The following is an 18,001-nucleotide window of genomic DNA, read 5'->3' as shown; positions in this document are numbered from 1 at the left end:
TGGATGTAAATACAGGGCTGTAGTCTAAGCAGCGTCCGCTGGCCCTTGGCGCCTTACTTTTGCTCTTGGGCGACTCGGGCATCTTAGATGTTCATAACAAGCATAATTCTGCCCGCCCTGGATCTCACAGTTTCAGAGCACTGGGCTCCCTTAAATTTTTCTTGGAGCACAGCCTTGAAATAAGGTGCTCTGTCTTTTGAGTAGTTCTTATGCTCAATTATATATTTTGCCAAAGCCGAACTGAAGTTGCACACGATATGAAAATTTTTGAGTTTTGTCCTCGTGTACCGGTTCACAAGAGCCAATACAAAAGACCAAACAATAAACAATAGCTAACCGATAACTCCTAAACAAAGAAAGAACAATGGTAATTCCCTTGTGAACCGGTACACCAGGACAGAACCAATTTTTGTTTTTCGCGGGTGCTGAGTCCGTGGCAAGTAAGTTTTGTTTTTAAAAGAGCTAAGGCTAAGAATGAGACGGTTTTGAAAAGCTGAGGCGGTGATCCGAGGACGATGTATTATCAGGGTTAAAAATTAAAGTGGTGGCTTGAACCGTATAAATCGGCATGTCAACGGCATTTCGGTCAGACCGTCGAGAAGACAAATCATGGGCACACGTGTAAGTGGCACAGCCATCCTTAATCCCCAATCGTTATTACCGCATTTGCATCAAGCTGGCCAAAACAGTTCTACGTATAAACCTGGGACACACTGCTGTAACGTGTAGGATTGAAGCCCCCCAAAGTACAAAAACTGGCCTCAACAAGAGTAAGAATAAACCGAGGTATGTTTTAAGTACAAAATGTCCATTTTAACTGACAATAAATTAAGTTTTCACTTTCCATCTTTGTTATTGTTTTTGTGAGCAGCAATGATTTTACTTTCCCAACGAGCATTTGTTTCCCATCACAATTATGGATAATTTATAGCATGTCTTCTTTTTATGCTACTTTTCCTCCTCTACTTATTTCATTTTATTTCTTTCTTTTTGCTTTTTTTTTTCTTTCTTTACTAACCTACTGCCACCAGCAACATAAAATGTACTGAGCTAACAGAATACCCCTAGTTTATTCTGTTCCCTGATTCACTAAATAACATTGCCATTCTGGTACTAGTAGAAAACAAATTTTTACATGTAAATTAGTATGTGTAATCAAATGGCGACGAGTGAAATTAGGAAATAATTTCCCTTGCGTCTTGTCAAAATGCTGATAATTTCCCGAGCCTTTGGGCGAGGGAAATTATCAGAATTTTGACAAAACGCAAGGGAAATTATTTCCTAGTTCACGAGAAAACCATTTGATTACCTTTTAATATCGTGGGTGACAAATTACGTTCACAACCGTAATTATTTTTACTGGTTTATTCTATCGAAAACCGAGAGCATGAAGAAGATAGTTTTCGTTTAAAGCATACATTATTGTTAAATGAGATACAATGAAATATATGGAGTTCATATATTTTGTACTGCGGTATTAGATACATATGATGCACGATCTTCGCAGTAGATAGCGCTATTTATGCAATGGCGATTCAGACCTAAAAAAAAAAAAAAAAAAAAAAAATCAGGCTTGTACGGGATTCGAACCACTGACCTCTGCGATACTAGTGCAGTGCTCTACCAATTGAGCTAACAAGCCAACTGGGAACAAATCGTTAAGTTGATTCGTAATAAACCATATGTATCTACTACCGCAGTACAAAATATATGAACTTCATATACATCATTGTATCTCATTTATCACTTTCACGGGTTTATTACGAATCAACTTAACGGCCTGCTCCCAGTTGTGAATAAATTAGTGGAATGAAAGTGGGGAAAATCCACTAATTTATTCATGTTTTTCTCGTTGCCATGCACCCACCAATAACGTAGCTCCATTTTGCGCCTTTAAAAGCACACACAACCCAAAATTCTTCTATCCGCTCCAACGAAGGGCTAACGCTCGAAACGTCAGCTTTTGTAATCATTACGGTGGCCAATTTACCATTTCAACTTTGCTGATATATCCAAACCATCCCAATCCAAGGTTATTACCCACAGGGTTACCTCGGGTAGGAGGTGAGAGTAACCACAGCTATTATTTTTGTCTTTGATATTACTCCTCCCGCCATGGCGTCGGCTGAGAGTGTAACTGTTGCCATTTGTGTCGAGATTCTTGGGCAAGACTGCAGTTTCGACTCTTTATGTATCACGTCGGTTGCCTGCTAAGAACAAATTCGTCACCAAGGAGCGATAGGAGTCGCGCAGACCCGTCAAAACTTTTTTACTTTCGATGGGACGTAGAGTATTCGTGGGTCAAGAAATCACTCTCGTTCCTCTAATTTAAATGCCTGTTATTCAATACTCAAGATAGTGTATTTACCCGACAGTACTCGTCATCGGTTATTTTACTTTTACTTAGGAGAGTAGATTTACGTTAAAATTGAGTAATGGAAAGTTCCTAACAGTGGTAACGCTTTGTGACACTATGTAACGCAATATTCTACAAACGTATATTCACGCTATCTCGCAGCCATTAAAGATGGTTAAAGACGGGAGAAAAGCCGTAGAATTATCTAATTTACCTTCGACCTTGATAAGAAATTTGTTACAATCTTTTTGTCCCTATTTAAGTAACGCTCGCGATCCTTTGACCTCAGCCGTTTACTGCCACATGTCTGCGGGAGTCACACGAGCTCATGCGACGACGTGTGCTAAGTAAACGTGACAAACTCGATTGGAGTTAAGAAAGTTAATGGTCCAAAAAAGGAGGTCAATCTCTTTGGTTTCGTTTTCATTCAGTTTTTCTGGAGCTTATGTGATCTTACGCGAGAAACGTTTAAGATTATTCAGCAAGGGCGCTTTTGTATCTGGGTTGTCACGAAGCTATCCCATGTCAATACCTTTTGTATGGTCACGTTGTGTTTGCGCACGCAAACCAGAACACAGGGTCCCCACACTAGCGGCGTGTCTGGTCGTTTGTTTTAAATATAAAGAAATGTATGGGAGAATATTGAAGAGTCGTAATATCATAAACTTATATCAAGGAATAATTTGAATATATCAACAAAGTTGAAATGGTAAATTGGCTACCGTTACGATTATAAAAGCTGACGTTTCGAGCCTTAGCCCTTCGTCGGAGCGATGACGAAGTACGAACGCTCGAAACGTCAGCTTTTAGAAAGGTCGGCCCACACGAGGGGACTAGTCCCTGCGACTAGTCCTAGCGACCAGTTTCGTGCGACTAGTCCCTTCATGTGATCTACACATTTCTGTGGTCGCAGGGACCAAAATTTGGTCCCTGCGACTGGTCGCAAGAATTCAAGACATCGGCTTCAAGACATCAGTATATGTTTACAAAACTAGAAATAGTTTTTTATTCTTCAGCTGTAGAAATTTAGAATTCAGGGAAAATTCATAGAAACTGCAATGTTTACAACTACGGGAAGTCACGCATCATACTGACCCGTGATTGGCTTATTTACCGTTTAGTCGCAGGGATTTGTCGCATGAAACAAATGTTTGTCCCTTCGTGTGAACTGTTTGTGCGACCAGTCCTTGCGACTAAACGGTAAATAAGCCAATCACGGGTCAGTATGATGCGTGACTTCCGGTATTTGTAAACATTGCAGTTTCTGTGAATTTTCCCTGAATTCTAGATTTCTACAACTGAAGAATAAAAAACTATTTCTAGTTTTGTAAACATATACAGATGTCTTAGAAACTTTTTGATGGAATTTTTACCCTATCTGACTCTGTCTGTTAAAAAATAAAAACAAAAACGGAACACGTAAAAGCATGAATAATCCGACTGAATAAGTGTAGTTCATTTGCATTGATGTTTAATAGTGCTACAATGAAAAGTTACCAAAGTTTCATTGTTTTCGTGTAACGCCACAGACTAAGAAATATCTTTTGCCTCTTAATTTTCCTATGTTCTTGTGCAATTGAGTGCCCTCGTGTGAACGCCTTGAGGGACTAGTCCCTGCTTCCGGTCCCCTCGTGTAAACCCCTCAAAGACTTGTCGCCGGGACTAGTCCCCTCGTGTGTGCCGACCACAGAAACGACAATAATACACAGCAAGTGAGGTAGGTTTACATTTATTTTGAGCCTTATCATAGACATTCCTTGATATAAGTTTACGATATTACGACTCCTCAATATTCTCCCATACATTTCTTTATATTTCGAACAAACGACCAGACACGCCGCTTGTGTGGGCTCCCTGTGACCAGAAACGATGACATTTTTCGCCATTGTTGGAAGAAAAATGTATTTCGTGTACGATTGAAATGTAACCAAAACATTGAACCTGGGGAAATGTTCAAGTAAAAGGCGAATGGAATATGATTGTTCCTTGTAAATGAATGAAATAAATCTGCGGAAGTGCAAGTTTTTTTTAGCTAGTTGGATGTGTAATGTTATTGCATCACATTTGCCGGATTAGTATTCTTTTGTTTAAATTTAAATTAGCCTTTCTGGCCTAGCTTGAGATAATGTTTCTTTTGTATTTTTTACTGGAGAACGAGGTCAGAAAGGCTAATTTAAATTTAAACAAAAAGAACATTAATCCGGTAGCCAGTTATGAAAGTGGTCTATGGAGTTTAATATTTTAGAATAAGAGCACTCTTTCAAAGCAGCACTATGGGCAATAAACATAACATGCATTTAACAAGAATGTCGTGAATTTTATGTCCAGCTCTTTAAGTCTTCTTCTTCAAGCGCATCAAGGTCAAAAAGTTCCAGTTTCCTTATGGATCGAGTTCGGAGAGGGGTAATCTCGAAGGCTATCAAGTTCGTGGGTCCTATTTCATGGGTATAAAATGAAACCAGACAAAAGTTGCTCTTGCAAATATCGTTAAAACAGAATACAGGCACGGGCCGTAGGCGGTGAGCTAGAAATCTAATTTGTGCGAATTTATCTTGCATTTGAAGCTGTAACGAGGTAATTCTAAGTGTTTAACGGGAACGCAATTTTAATTTGTCATCGACTTTTCGTGATGTTATTTATGTAAACTTCAAATTTTAGCATGAATATCACTAGGATTCTTCTCAACAGGTCAAATGCGTTAAGTCCGAATTCGAAGAAAAAACCCATGCGCTTTCTCAAACAACGCCCCAAGACAAGGTTTAACATTTTACTTATAGATTTTTTTTGCAACTTCAGAACTATGAATTGCACCAATGGTGTTGTATTGCCTTGCTAAAAACAACATAGAAGTGTTTTGTAGCGCAAGAATGCAAGTATTATAATTGAGCGGTCATGTATCGTGTTGTGTTCTTTTATGCCATGGGCAAACATTATTTTTATGTTCGCAAGTATTTGCCAACTGATTATGTAATAGCTGTTGCTCGTTATCAATGCATCTGTGGTCGCGAATAGAAAGATTCTCATATCTGCTCAAGCGAACATAATCTCCCTGATGTACATTTTGGACCAGCTTTCGAGACATGCCCCAAGGCAGCAATGCTATGAAGTCGAAATGAATATAAATGGCTTGCATGATGACAGCAGCAATGCTATGAAGTCGAAATGAATATAAATGGCTTGCATGATGACACTGAATTACGAGTCAGAGTGTCTGTGGAAGTGCAAATATTTATTTAGATATATATTCTGAGTTGCACGCTGTCGTCAGTATCTGGGTGAAATATAAAACGATGGGCTCGAAAGACTCAATGGTTTCAGCGCTTGAGGCAAATTGCCAGCTTAGAAGAATTAATCCGGTAATCTTAATTTGGAAGACAAACCCAAAACCCTTACTTCGCTATTAAAAACCAATCTGAATTTTTCACGCGAACTAGAATTTGTAAGTCACTCCCTTTTTATCCGATCAGTAGAATATCAATCGCATATCGACATCACTGATTATCAAAAAGGAGAGCCAAGAAGGTGTGTTTGTCACGTTAATGTTTTCAAGCTCATTTCAACGCTTCGGATCTCTCGAGCGTCACTGTCAACGTTACGTAACACAACTGACGTCTACTTCACCGAGAAGCGGATTGTAAAATTTTCACGCGATACTTCACCGTGACTCAAACACGAATAAAATGAAAATCTCTTAGAAATCTCTTTTAAACTTAACCAACACACTCTCAATGAGGGATGCATACGGTTTAAGAAAGCCCTGATTTTGTCGATTAAGTTAAAGTCGAGGGTAACGTCAGTAGCCAGCCATTTCTTGACTTGTGTCTTCGAATGGTTAATTTGTCGTTCCACCGCAACTTTCGCGTTCTTTAATCAACACATCACCTCATAAAAAGCCATTTTCTTTTATTTTTTAGAAAAATCTGCTACGTAATGAAAGAAGCACGGAGATCTGGTGTTTAATGCATTATAAGTCCACGGGGAAATAACAAATTTGTCTAAGTGCACACGTTTTTACGTGAAATTCAATATCAGGTCAAAGTCATTCAAGTCGGACGAGCTTACAGGTTCAAAATCGATTTTGCAACCTTTATATGATGCGGATGATAAAAATTCAAATGTTTAATTTAAAAGGGCTGCTATTTTTTTGGAATGATGACATCGATAATGATGATAATGCTGTAGTAATGGTAATGAAAATATTTGTTTATCACCTCTGGTCTCCACTATGATAGTCAAAGTTTGAATTTGCGTTATACATTTTTTCTTTATTTTGCTCAAGGTACAAATCTATAGAAGTCACGAGATAAATATGCAAATTTTTCACATTGGCTCTTTTTGATGAATAAGGAATCAAAGAAAAAATACATCTTAAAATAAACAACCAAGTACTTAACTAAATAGATAACAAAGTTTTGTTTCATTCAAATTTATAAGGCAACTCTTAAGGTGATTTGCAAGTGAAGTCCAGTCTGCTGCTCACGAGAACAATTTATTTTTGGCTGTTTACCGTTTCCTGTAATGGATTATTTTTTTGTCAGTCTTCGAAGTCACTTTACCCGTGCGATTCGCCGTCCGTCTCTGGGCTTTCTTCGATTCTTGAATTTACGATCGATTGATGGGGTTTAGAAACGAAGCGTTGCAGTTTTTGAAAGAACCAATCACAGATCAAAACGTCAAGAGATGTGTCACTCACTCCTTTCTCACGCCCCCCACTTTCCCATTTCTAGCGAAGCTTCCTTCTTGAAGGGCGAGGGACGCTTTACGTAACTTTTGGGTGTAATTTGAGCATCACCGCATTGTCTTTCGCAGGAAATTTCAACAGGAAACTGTAGCCCCGCCGAAATCTCCACCAGTTTCTGAAAAACGCTTTGACAGGCTCAAAGAGCAAAGATTTGCATCCAGGAGGGCCAGTCTGAGCCGTTGTTGTCGAACGAAGTGAGTAAGTGTGCAACGTGGAACTTGGCGCCCTGCGGCTTGATCCCTGGTAGACGAAAAACATGACGTTGGATGCTGAAGACCAAAAGCGCTTGAAGGTCGCTGACTGGATCATCATCGCGATCTATTTTATGGCTTGCATGATCGTGGGACTTTGGGTAAGTTAAAAAAAAAAAAATGGTAGTTCATTTAATTCGATCGGTTGTAAACCCACGCAAGGTTGTTTGCAACTTACGCTTTGCGCCTCCGTGCGTCAAAGTACGAGTGGACCGGAAGGATCTTTAACAAAGAATTTTAGAATCTACGGCAAATGTTATATTGTAGGAGACGATGTGTTTACCAGACTTTGTTACTATGAAAGGTGCTTTATCGAAAAAGACGAACTCCAGAATGCAGACACAGCCTGAACTCTAGATGTGGACAAAAGCATCGTACTCACCTCCTCAAATCCTATTTGCCATGGCCTCCAGAAACAAAAATTCTCATCAGCCATCTGCCAGGGTTGTTTTAATATATTTTAAGTTTCGCTCTCCCAGCATTCTTAAAAATCGACAGGAAAAGTTTTAAAATACAATTGTCTGTTTTTGTAGACTTTGGTGTCTGGAACGTGGCCGTAATTTTATCCCTAAATAGACTTAGGCGAAGCCGTACTGCGATAAATGCGTGCAAAGATTTGCCTTTTTTGATCCTTTATTTAACTTTCGTATGAATACAACATGTGAACGCCGTCATCTTGCCAGTGTGTATATCGTGAGCTTCTCTCAGTAATATTTCGTGCTTCAACGCGATAGCAGTCGATAAATAAATGACACTAACAGCATTAATTTTACAAGATTGACAGGTTTTTGACAGAGCTCGGTTGATCTTTAACTTTTCTGCAACGGAGCACCGTTGCGCTCATTCGTTCCTAGCATCTTTGAAGTTATTTTTCCCGTGAAACGAACCCCAGTCATGGATCCCTGATTCGGTTGTGTTGGAAACTGTGAGTCAATATTATTGAGGAAGGCAATTGTTTTTTTTGTCATTATGTACAAAGCCTTGCTCATTGGTATGCAGAGTTCTGTGATTGTCAGTCATCTGAAATATGTGCCAGCTTGGTGTATGCAAATTGCAAACTCTTTGGAGTTTACAAGAACAAATTCAATACATTTGTGTTTGTATTTTGTTGGCAAAATTTTTCATAACAGATTGTATTTGAAGTAATCAGAAAAGTCCCTTGGCAACATAGTACCTTAGAGTATGCTTTGCACCCTTTCTTGACCCCGTAACATACTAAGCTATATTTCAACCTTGGGAATGTTCATAACAATAATTATATTCTCATTGAAGGGAATAAATGTTTGGCTTTGTTTCTATATTTTGGAAGGTTTTTACCTCTCAAAGTTATTGTTTTGACCTTTTGAAACCTCCACAATATAACTGTTCTTAAGAACATCTGGAGTTGTGTCTTGAAAGTGGAATCAGAAATATTTTGTTGATTTAAAACAGTTTTACCTGTCATCCATCATGCCACATTCTGAACATATTTTTTGTAATTAATTGGTCTAGATAACTTCAAAAACTTTTTTCCTTTATGAAGAAATTGAGTGTTGCTGAATCAGACATCTTTCTAGAAATAACATGATTAGAAACTGTCACAATATTCATGTTTATGCATTATTGACCAAGTGTGAGGTTGAATATCAACTGCCGCTTTTAGGACTCCATCACCATTTATTTTCCTTTTTTTTTTTTTTTTTTTTTTTTTTCAGTCTAAGTTCCGAAAACAGAGGGGGCCAGAGATGAAACTGCGGAAACATACTTTTTGGCCGGAAGATCCATGATGTGGTGGGCGGTAAGTTCTTTTGTAACCTTTTACATCCTACATGCATACAAACTCTTTATACTGTTTTCTACACTTTCCTAAGCAGGGTTCTTGGTAAAGTTTTTCAAAGGAGGTCAAAAATAAGAAATAGTAGATAACTGTTACCTTCCCCCGTGTTTGGGGTGTGTGGGCCGCATAGGTTCCCGTCGGGGTCTAGGTTTCTCAATAAATACAGGGCCTTTTCACTTGGCCGTGAGGAGAATGGAATGGAAAACATGTGGGAGGTCATTTCACGAGGTGACTGCGAGAGACGAATTTGGTCAAAAAAGCAGGATTTCTTTAACATATGGTGTATTTTCAAACTGGCAACATGTGATAGATATCTTTACAACATTGGTTGGAAGGAGAAAAGAGATATTTTTCAAAAAAATTTAAAAATCGTTGGATAGTTTCTGTAAATAATTATTTCAGTCCCGGGTCTCAGTGAAATAGCCGATAACATTTACTTGAATAGCCGGTAGAAATAACTGGTTACCGGCTCTTAACAAGAGCCCTGCCCAAGGTGCTGGTAAGGAGAATTTTTTCAACAGTCAAGAACTTCTCTTGATAATGATCATTTGGCTTATTGTTATGGGCCCAGTTGTTCGAAAGCCAATTAGTGTTAATCCAGGATTAAATTTGAATCCGGGTTTCTATATTTCTCTGTTCTAAAGCTGTTTTGGGATAACTTTCCCAGTTCTTTTTAGAGTACTATTCAATCATCAAATTGTAGAAAAATGGAATGAAACTGAATTTTCCTTCAAACCTTTCAGATCTGATATCAAATTTCGCACTAACCCTGGGTTATCTTAACCAAGCTTTGAACAACTGCCCCATGGTCTTCATGATGTGTGGTACGGGTGTGTATTGTTGGGAGAAATTAGATGGCAGTCACTCATGTGGTTTAAGGGTCAACAATAAAAAATGAGATAAGAAGCTGTACTCCTTTTCTTTTGATCTCAGCCACACTCAGGCTTAAAGCATTTCTTCTGTAACTTTGATTGGCTGGTTAAACAAAGTAATTCACTGTGTTCTGTGGATGGTACTTGGGACAAAATCGCAAGTTAGAATTTGTCAGGGAATCTTAGATTTCCTAAGATTTAATTCTTTATTTTTTTTTTATACCAGAGAGAAGGGGGGGGGGGGCGGGGGTTGGGTGTAAATTGTAAAGTGTATAGTTATTAACCTCTTAGAAAATGCTTTTATGGTCAGTTTGCTTTCGGTCAAGATTTAGATCCTGATTTCTCAATCCTTGGTGGTCTGAAACCCCATTCCATGTAATCAAAACTGAAGCTGGCTTTCTTTTCCTTTCTCCTCCAAACCATGTGATTATTTCCTGATTATTCCCAAAGTCCTCCCTATCATTTTTATTGCTTAACCCTAAGATTTTATCCTTTGGTTTCTCAAAACAATCATGATTTAATTCCAAAAATGGCCTTGACACATAATAAGACCCATATTTTTTTTTTTTTTTTGATCTTTTTAGAATTTAGAATTGACTGTTTTTCCACCAACCCATTTTAAAAATATGTTATTTTCATATTTGGATTGACATGCAATAGATATAAAACCATGTTCTTGTGCCTCCTTATAAATGCACTTTGATTTTATTACAGCTCTTTTCTTAGACTGAAATCCTGTTTCCCAATTGTATTCCAGGTTGGGCCCAGTCTTTTTGCCAGTAACATTGGCAGTGAGCACTTTGTTGGATTAGCTGGCTCTGGGGCTGCCACAGGGATTGGTGTTGTGTCGTATGAATGGCAGGTAGCTCTTAAAATAGTTTTGATTTGTCGTTCAGAGGTTAATGTTCAATTGCAGCTGTTTGTAGGAATTGTATTGTGTTTTCTGTGCTTGTAATGCTGCAGTAATTGGCAGGGGCTTCATTAATGTTTTCTGCAGGAGGTCAACTGGTTTTCAGAGGCGGGTGAAACTCTTTGAACTGAACTTCTTTATAAGATAAACTTTACTCCAAACCGTCAAATCAGTTGGGCAAAACCGTCCTCACAACTGGTCAATTTGCCCGGTGCCTGGCCCTTCATGAAACCCCTGAGTTGGATATGGCTCTTCAACTGGAAATACATGTATTCATTTACATGTTAATGGGAAATAGTAAAATGGGTCTTAACTCTCACAGCTTAGGAAGCAGTTGACTCGGAGAAATTTTGTAAAAGTCCTTGTGGCAGGGATATTGGTAAGTCTTGAAATGTTAGCATGAGTGATTGGAAAGGAATTAAAGGGCCGATAAAATAATTTATAAATTTATAAACAGACAAAACAAAACAAAACAGACAAAAGTGTGAATAGATGTACAATGTAGGCATAGACTGTGCATGTAACTATCTGTCAAATAGCAAAAATGACAAATATTGAAGTAGGGAAAGAATGATGGAGTAAATGAGCAAATAACAGAGCACTTGAGTGAAGTTGGAAGAAAAATTGAATAAAAATTAGGATATATAATTGTTGATATTTTTTTGTGTGTCATTCAGATTTCTTCAACTTGTTGTTGCCCACTCAGCCTTTTCAAAAGATGAAGATTTGCAAAAGTTTCTGAAAGAGGAAAATGTGAGTTTAAGTAAAATAATTACCAAAGATACTCTGACAGGTGTTGGGTAGAGATATCTGTGAACATGAGGTTTGTTGTCCTCATGTTAATCAACAATCATACCATGGCAAAATGAAGCCTAGTATAAACTCTGAGATGTGCATGTTTATCCTACAATTGACAAGTGGAGTTTTCATCTCATTGGTCATGAGGTTTTAATGCTAGAAAAAGACATATTAGTTTAGGTTCTCTTTTAAGAGGGGCTTGTTGTATGTGAATAGTAGTGGAGCCATTGTCAAGGGAGTATTGTTTAGTAGAATCTTAAAAACAAAGTGCAACACTGTACAGGAGAAGAAGAAGTGAAAGTTGGGGTACAAGGGGTTTATTTGGTATGCTACATATTCCAGAATATTGCCATTTCGACGGTACTGTGTCAATAATTTTCTCCCTGATTGTATATACAGTTTGTATATGCCTGGATGATTTTTTGTTGCAATATGTCTGTTGCAACTTGGCAAAATGAAGTTTGATAATCATGATTCAACTCCTTGCTCTGAGCAATTAACTGTGGCTTTTCAACTAAGAGACTAGCACGCCAAGTAACAGTTCAGCCATGGTGTCTCTCATGCTCGCTAAAAGTATAAACACTTTTTTTTTTAATTCTTACATAGCCGCCAGTTAGGAGCAAAGTGAAAAAAGGTCTTATGACAAGTTTATCGCGAGCTGTGGATGATTTTAGACATCATAGTCACAAGGTAAAAAAAATTTTTAAATTGGTTTAATTTCTTCTTTAAATGTTTTCTTGTTTTAATTGTTTTGATTTTTTCATTTAAAGTTTTAATTTATTATTTTACTGGATTATCTTTATAATTGTAAACATAGAGTTTATATCCCATGCAGGGTTGTGAATTATGAATTGTAATTTGTGTTGTGGAACAGAGAGATAGTTCTTAAATTAAACTGGTGAATAGCCCCGGGATGCTTCTGTATAACAAGTCTGTAAGCTTTACAATTACAAAAGTTTGGCCTTTGTAAATGAACAATATCGAACAGTGATCGAGTGTCAATCTCGCCACATGTGAAAATCAACCTTCAATGCAATTCACAAATGCAAGTTTGTAATACTCAAAACATACATCATAGTATAATTTAACAGTGGCATTGTGTGTCACTACAATGCAAACCATTGGACTATTGCACTTGCAAGGAATGAGGAAAGACTTGAATGAAGCAAGATACATCTCGAGAGAAATGAGATGCATCTCTCAAGACAGTTGTAACTTACTTTTGAGCAGTACTGTACATTCCTCTTGGTCAGGATCTTGATGAAGAATTTCAGAAGAAAAGAGATAATGTGGAAGAGTACACACCACTTATCAAGGAGACATATGGGGTCAGTAATAGTAAAAAATAAATATACCAACTGAAAATTTACCCAAGAGGTTCATTATGATTTATTAGTCAGAATGAATATCATTTGGAAGATTCGGCTGGTTCACCCTTTCCATTCCAGATCTCAATAGGAATTCGTCTGACTGTCTGTCAAACAATTCTTGTGATATTAGTTAAGAAAATTTGGTATTGGATCAGAGTTTAATTTCCCAATAGATATTATTCTCCATTCTCGTCACTTGTCTGCTCGATTTTGTATAATGACTTTGTAAGGAGAAATTGTGTTTTGGTCACTCACGGGAGTTGAAGGGCTGTTGGCGTTAAGGCTTGTCTCCTACTAAGTCAGTCTGGGCTTGGATGCTCTGCATCCTCTGCGGCTTGTGGTTAAAGGATGGAGTTCATGTACATGTACATGTATGTTGTTTGTTTGCTCTGATCGAGGGTCTTTGAGGGGAAAAAAAAGGAATTCTTAAGTGCCAATTCTGCAGGAAATTGTGTTTGAAAAGCCACAATGTGTAGATTTGTAAATTCCACTTTTTTTTCCAATAATGAAATAAACAATTAATATATGATTTTGTAAATTTGGTTGTGCACCAAACAGCACCTTTGATAATTAAGAGTGTGGTTTAATTTAGAGGAAAGTCAGGTTTTGGATTTTGGCTCAAAGTAGAGTTATCAATATGCAGATTCCTTCAATTAAAATGTGTTTTTCTCTATGTTTTTTTTTATAGAACTTTACCAAAATGGTACACAGTCAGCAACGTATGTAGCAATGTTTCTTTTCTGCAATGTGTAATCTGTGTTATTCATTTGTCAGTTAGGCGGAAATAGTGAATTTCACCCTGAAATGTCATTTTAATTAATGGTCCAGTCTGATGAATTTAAAAAGAAAGAATGGCAGAAACCTTGATATCAAATGAACATCCATGTGAAAATATCCAACTATGCTTTGTAGAGTACAAGTAACGCCCAAAACGAGTTCAATTATCTTGCAGTATTTGTACCCCATAGAACCGGTCAGACAGGTTTTCTTGCATTGCACAAGCGATAAATTGGATTGAAGTTATCAAAAACAATGGCAGACAATTTATATTATTTTTCTGATGACGAAGAGTCGGATTGGCTGGCAAATATTGGTTGAAGTTTATTAGATAAATTGAATGAAGAAAAGCATGTAGAGAACGATGAAATTTCATCATTTATTGAAGAAAATAGAAACAGCAACACAACAACCTGCCGTTTCTGTTCCACTTATCATACTTCTGTATTGTGCTCCCCATAAATAATTATCTCGGAAACTCACCCGCACTGAAATGCCACGTTGGCATGTTGAATAATAAACCTATTATTAAACGTTTTGTTGGGTAGTATCGCTGAGTATTGTAACTCATTGTTTGTATTTTGACTTTCCCTATGGGCTCTTCAAAATACAGCACAACTTGTAAACATACTCAGCAATACTACAGAACAAAACATTTTATTAAGATATATGTATTTGGATGTTGCATAATCGTTATTATGGTTCTTAATAATGTCTAAAAATGTTTGATGATTTATGATGACAATTTTACCACGGTATAATAATATTCATGTGTAGGTATGGTCATTTTGAATTTCTTTGTCAACTTCAGGTGTTGCATTAGCAGTGAATGACTTTAGCTCTGGCCTCATGATGGCATCTACTAGTGATGATAATAGCACCAAGGAATTGAAAGGGTTTGTAGTTCTATGCCTGAAGTTACCAAATAACTATTTATATATATTTTATATTTACTTATTATTAAAAACTAGATCATTGGATAATGCAGCTTAAGACTTTTCATTGGCTTAGCCATTATGGTACATGAGCCAATATGCCATAATCTCATATCTGTACATTGTAACATCTGGTTTCTTCTTACAAATAAAGTCATGAAGATTTGTCTAATATCTTGGGAGCGTTTTTTTTTTATAAAACAATTATTCTACTCGCGCTTGTTGCATATGAGATGATTATGGCCAACTTGGTGTTATGCACCTCATTGGCTATCTATCATCTCATATCCAATGCACGCTCGTGGAATAATTGCTAAATAATTATATATTTTTGTTTCATATTTTCTAATATTTAACTCTTGTGGCCAACTTCCAATGCAAGCAATAGTGGACCAGACATGGTTTGGCTGATTTTTTTTTTTTTTCCCCGAGACGAATACACAAATAAACACTGTTTTGCCACAATTCATATGCTACCTTGTAGTTCTGATCACTGGTTTTAAGTTTACTCATTACTTTTTCAGGAGCTTTGTGACTTTTTCAAGCGCTCTAAATGGTGTTAAGGTATGGAAGCCTTTTTCTAGGTGAAGGCTGATAATTTCTAAAGAAACTGTTTGGGGCTGCGTCGGTGGGAGTAACAAAATAGTTTCGATATATCAACAAAGTTGAAATGGTAAATTGGCCACTGTTATTATTATAAAAGCTGACGTTTTGAGTGTTAGCCTTTCGTCAGAGCGAATAGAGGAATTGTGAGTTGTGTGTTCTTTTAAAGGCAGAAAATGGAGCTACTTCATTGGTGGGAACCTGGCAACGAGAAAAACAAGAATAAATTAGTGGAATGAAAAGCATTTGTTGATACCTGTTGATACCTTTTTATAGGTAATCTGTTACCCTTGATGGAAGTGTTCCTCAATTCCAGAAGTTTAATCAGTTTTGTTTTGTTTTTGTCTTTGTGTCTGATCTTTTCTTTAGGAATCACTGGATGTTATGTCCACCAATGATGACAACACTCTAGGTTTTACTTTAGAACTTTATTCCAGATACATGGATGCTGCCAAGGTTTGTGAAATGTTTTTAGAAAACTTGAGTATAATTTTTCAGGGGGTGGAGTTTGGTGGTGGGGGCAGGGTTGGGGAAGGTGATAAACATTTTTTTCTTTGGGGTGGGCTGGGACAAAAAGCATGGTCATGTTGTGAATAAGAGGACTGGGCTCTACCTCTCTGTCTCTAGCACCTTCAGTGTATTTTATTCATGGGTAAGAAAGAGTAAAACTGTAAAAGAACAAAAGTGTTGTATTGTATACCCTCAGGAGTTAAGGGCATTTTATTTTTGTATTGCTCTGCTGTCTAGTAATGGAGTGGAAAATTTGTGAACAAAGGCTGAAAAGGTGGAGTGGAGATGTGAACTTACTTGACCAGTTTTTAATTACAAAGCTTAGTGGAAGAGTTGACTATGGAACCACTAATAGAGCTGAAATTTGGGGCTTCGGGATGCCAACTGCAACACCTTAACTTTTAACCCTTTTGTTACTTGGTTATTCCCTTTTTTACAGTCCCAAGATAAACATTTTAACTTTCTAATGCATTTATTTCGTCCATTTCCCATCCTGTAGGAGATGCTTTTCCGTCGTACTTGTAAACTGGTAGAGTTTGAGAATGCAACAAAAGCATTGGAAAAAGCCAAACCTAAGAACCAAGAAGCGGTAAGATTCTGACAAACTTGTGTTTTGCACGTGATATACATTCCTTTAGTACTTTTCCCCTTGTTCATGTAAGGATGCACTTATACTTGCAATAGACATTAGATATATCATTTGAAGGTCTTGTCGAGGTTCTGAAGAATCATGTCGAATGCTAGAATGGAAGATTACCAAATTGTTTTTGTGCGTTTTCTACCATCAGCTTCAAAAAGCCAAAGAAGATGCAGAGGAAGCATATAATTCAATTTCAGAAGCTGCAAAGAAAGAGGTAAATAACAATACCAGTAATATTGAGCAGTATTTTTTATTTAACTGATCTTAATTTTTGTTGGTTTTTTTTTTTAATGCAGATGATCCGTTACAATAGGCAAAGGGTGTTGAGCCTGCAAGCAAGTCTTATCCAGTACGCTGAATCGCGGTTAAAGAATGGAAGAGATACGTACGCCATATTAGCCAAACTACAGAATGACATGAAAAAATCTGCGTAATTAAGAAGCATGAAGAAAATAGACGGCCCTATGAATTTAGGTGGCCAAAATTTATGGCTCACTTTCTGTGTGACATTAGATTATTTCAATTTAATGCTGATAAGACAAAAATAATTCTTTAGAACGACACCAGGGTGTTTCAGGCATTGGCCTGTTCCAGGCATTCAGTTGGTAAAATAGAGCGAAGATTGGAACTGAAAAGTGAAAAAGAGAGAGAGGCCTGGGTCGGTTTCATTGAGCGACTCGACCCAAACCTCCCTCGCTTTTTCACTTAAAGCAGAGGCTTTAAGAGCGCTGTTTATTATTATGCTTCCTTTTACAAACTGATTGTCCGGAACAGGTTCTTCAGGCAGAAATTGGCGAGAAATGGTGACAAAAATGTGGCAATGACTAGGAAATTAATCAGCAAATATTTCATAGCAGGAATGAATTTCTCAACTTTGTTAAGGATACCAGCCTTGAATCAAGGCTCCAGAAGATTTATTAAATGCTTTTCACGGTGAATTTTTCACCTTTATGTTCTTTCATGCAGATCACATTAAAACTGAAAAGTAAATTTATTTCTCTACCTCCTCTTTTAAAAGGATATTTTTATTGATTCTAAATGAATGATTTTCAGATGTGTAATGTTTTCTATGTACTCTCGGACTAACTGACCCCATTAAAAAAAGGAAAAAATAGTTTTATTTCCAATCTTTTAAAAAGTGCCAACCAAAAATTGATTTCTTTTGTATTAGAAAGCCTAATAAAAGTTATTGGTTATAGCGGTGGAAAGTTTCTGTTTAAATAACTTTTTAATTACCCGTGAGGGTAGAATAAAAGGTCTTTTGTTGACTTCCTCTGCGAAGATACCGGTTAACGTGACCTTTTATTCCGGTGAAAAACTGCGTTTTCCGTTTATAAATATTTGTTTTAACGTATAATGGGCCACTTATAATAATATAGGCAGTGTGAAGTCGATGGACCTTTTAACTTTCGCCAACGAGCA

The 18,001-nt window shown here is 37.2% G+C and overlaps 1 protein-coding gene and 1 long non-coding RNA gene across 11 annotated transcripts in view; one reads left to right on the top strand and one right to left on the bottom strand.

The window, feature by feature from the left end:
• Positions 1-18,001, bottom strand: part of LOC148731612 (uncharacterized) — a 197,078-nt gene that overhangs the window by 107,670 nt on the left and 71,407 nt on the right. The gene's annotated exons all lie outside the window — the stretch shown is intronic.
• On the top strand, positions 124-17,780 carry LOC148731616 (sorting nexin-6-like). 10 transcript variants are annotated; one of them, XM_088759357.1, is made up of 14 exons: positions 124-786; positions 7,166-7,449; positions 9,043-9,125; positions 10,794-10,898; positions 11,624-11,699; positions 12,351-12,434; positions 12,998-13,072; positions 13,803-13,833; positions 14,703-14,787; positions 15,351-15,390; positions 15,799-15,885; positions 16,439-16,528; positions 16,728-16,793; positions 16,876-17,780. In XM_088759357.1, the coding sequence occupies exons 4-14, from the start codon at positions 10,888-10,890 to the stop codon at positions 17,011-17,013; spliced, it is 783 nt and encodes a 260-aa protein (XP_088615483.1). In that variant the 5' UTR covers positions 124-786; positions 7,166-7,449; positions 9,043-9,125; positions 10,794-10,887; the 3' UTR covers positions 17,014-17,780. The 10 variants fall into 10 exon arrangements, with proteins under 10 accessions (XP_088615483.1, XP_088615482.1, XP_088615484.1 ...); XM_088759356.1 differs by lacking the exon at positions 124-786 and adding an exon at positions 4,790-4,930; XM_088759358.1 differs by lacking the exon at positions 124-786 and adding an exon at positions 4,854-4,875.

The sequence above is a fragment of the Stylophora pistillata genome, chromosome 5 (genome assembly GCF_964205215.1).
Source record: "Stylophora pistillata chromosome 5, jaStyPist1.2, whole genome shotgun sequence".
NCBI lineage: Eukaryota > Metazoa > Cnidaria > Anthozoa > Scleractinia > Pocilloporidae > Stylophora > Stylophora pistillata.
Note: the sequence above shows the minus strand (reverse complement) of the source record. Positions and strands in the feature narration are given on the sequence as shown.

Excerpts from the sequence above, each read along its gene's own strand:
- LOC148731616 (XM_088759357.1), top strand. Across the intron at positions 13,073-13,802 it reads TTATCAAGGAGACATATGGG|AACTTTACCAAAATGGTACA; the intron begins GTCAGTAATAGT and ends TTTTTTTTATAG. Across the intron at positions 15,886-16,438 it reads GATACATGGATGCTGCCAAG|GAGATGCTTTTCCGTCGTAC; the intron begins GTTTGTGAAATG and ends CCCATCCTGTAG.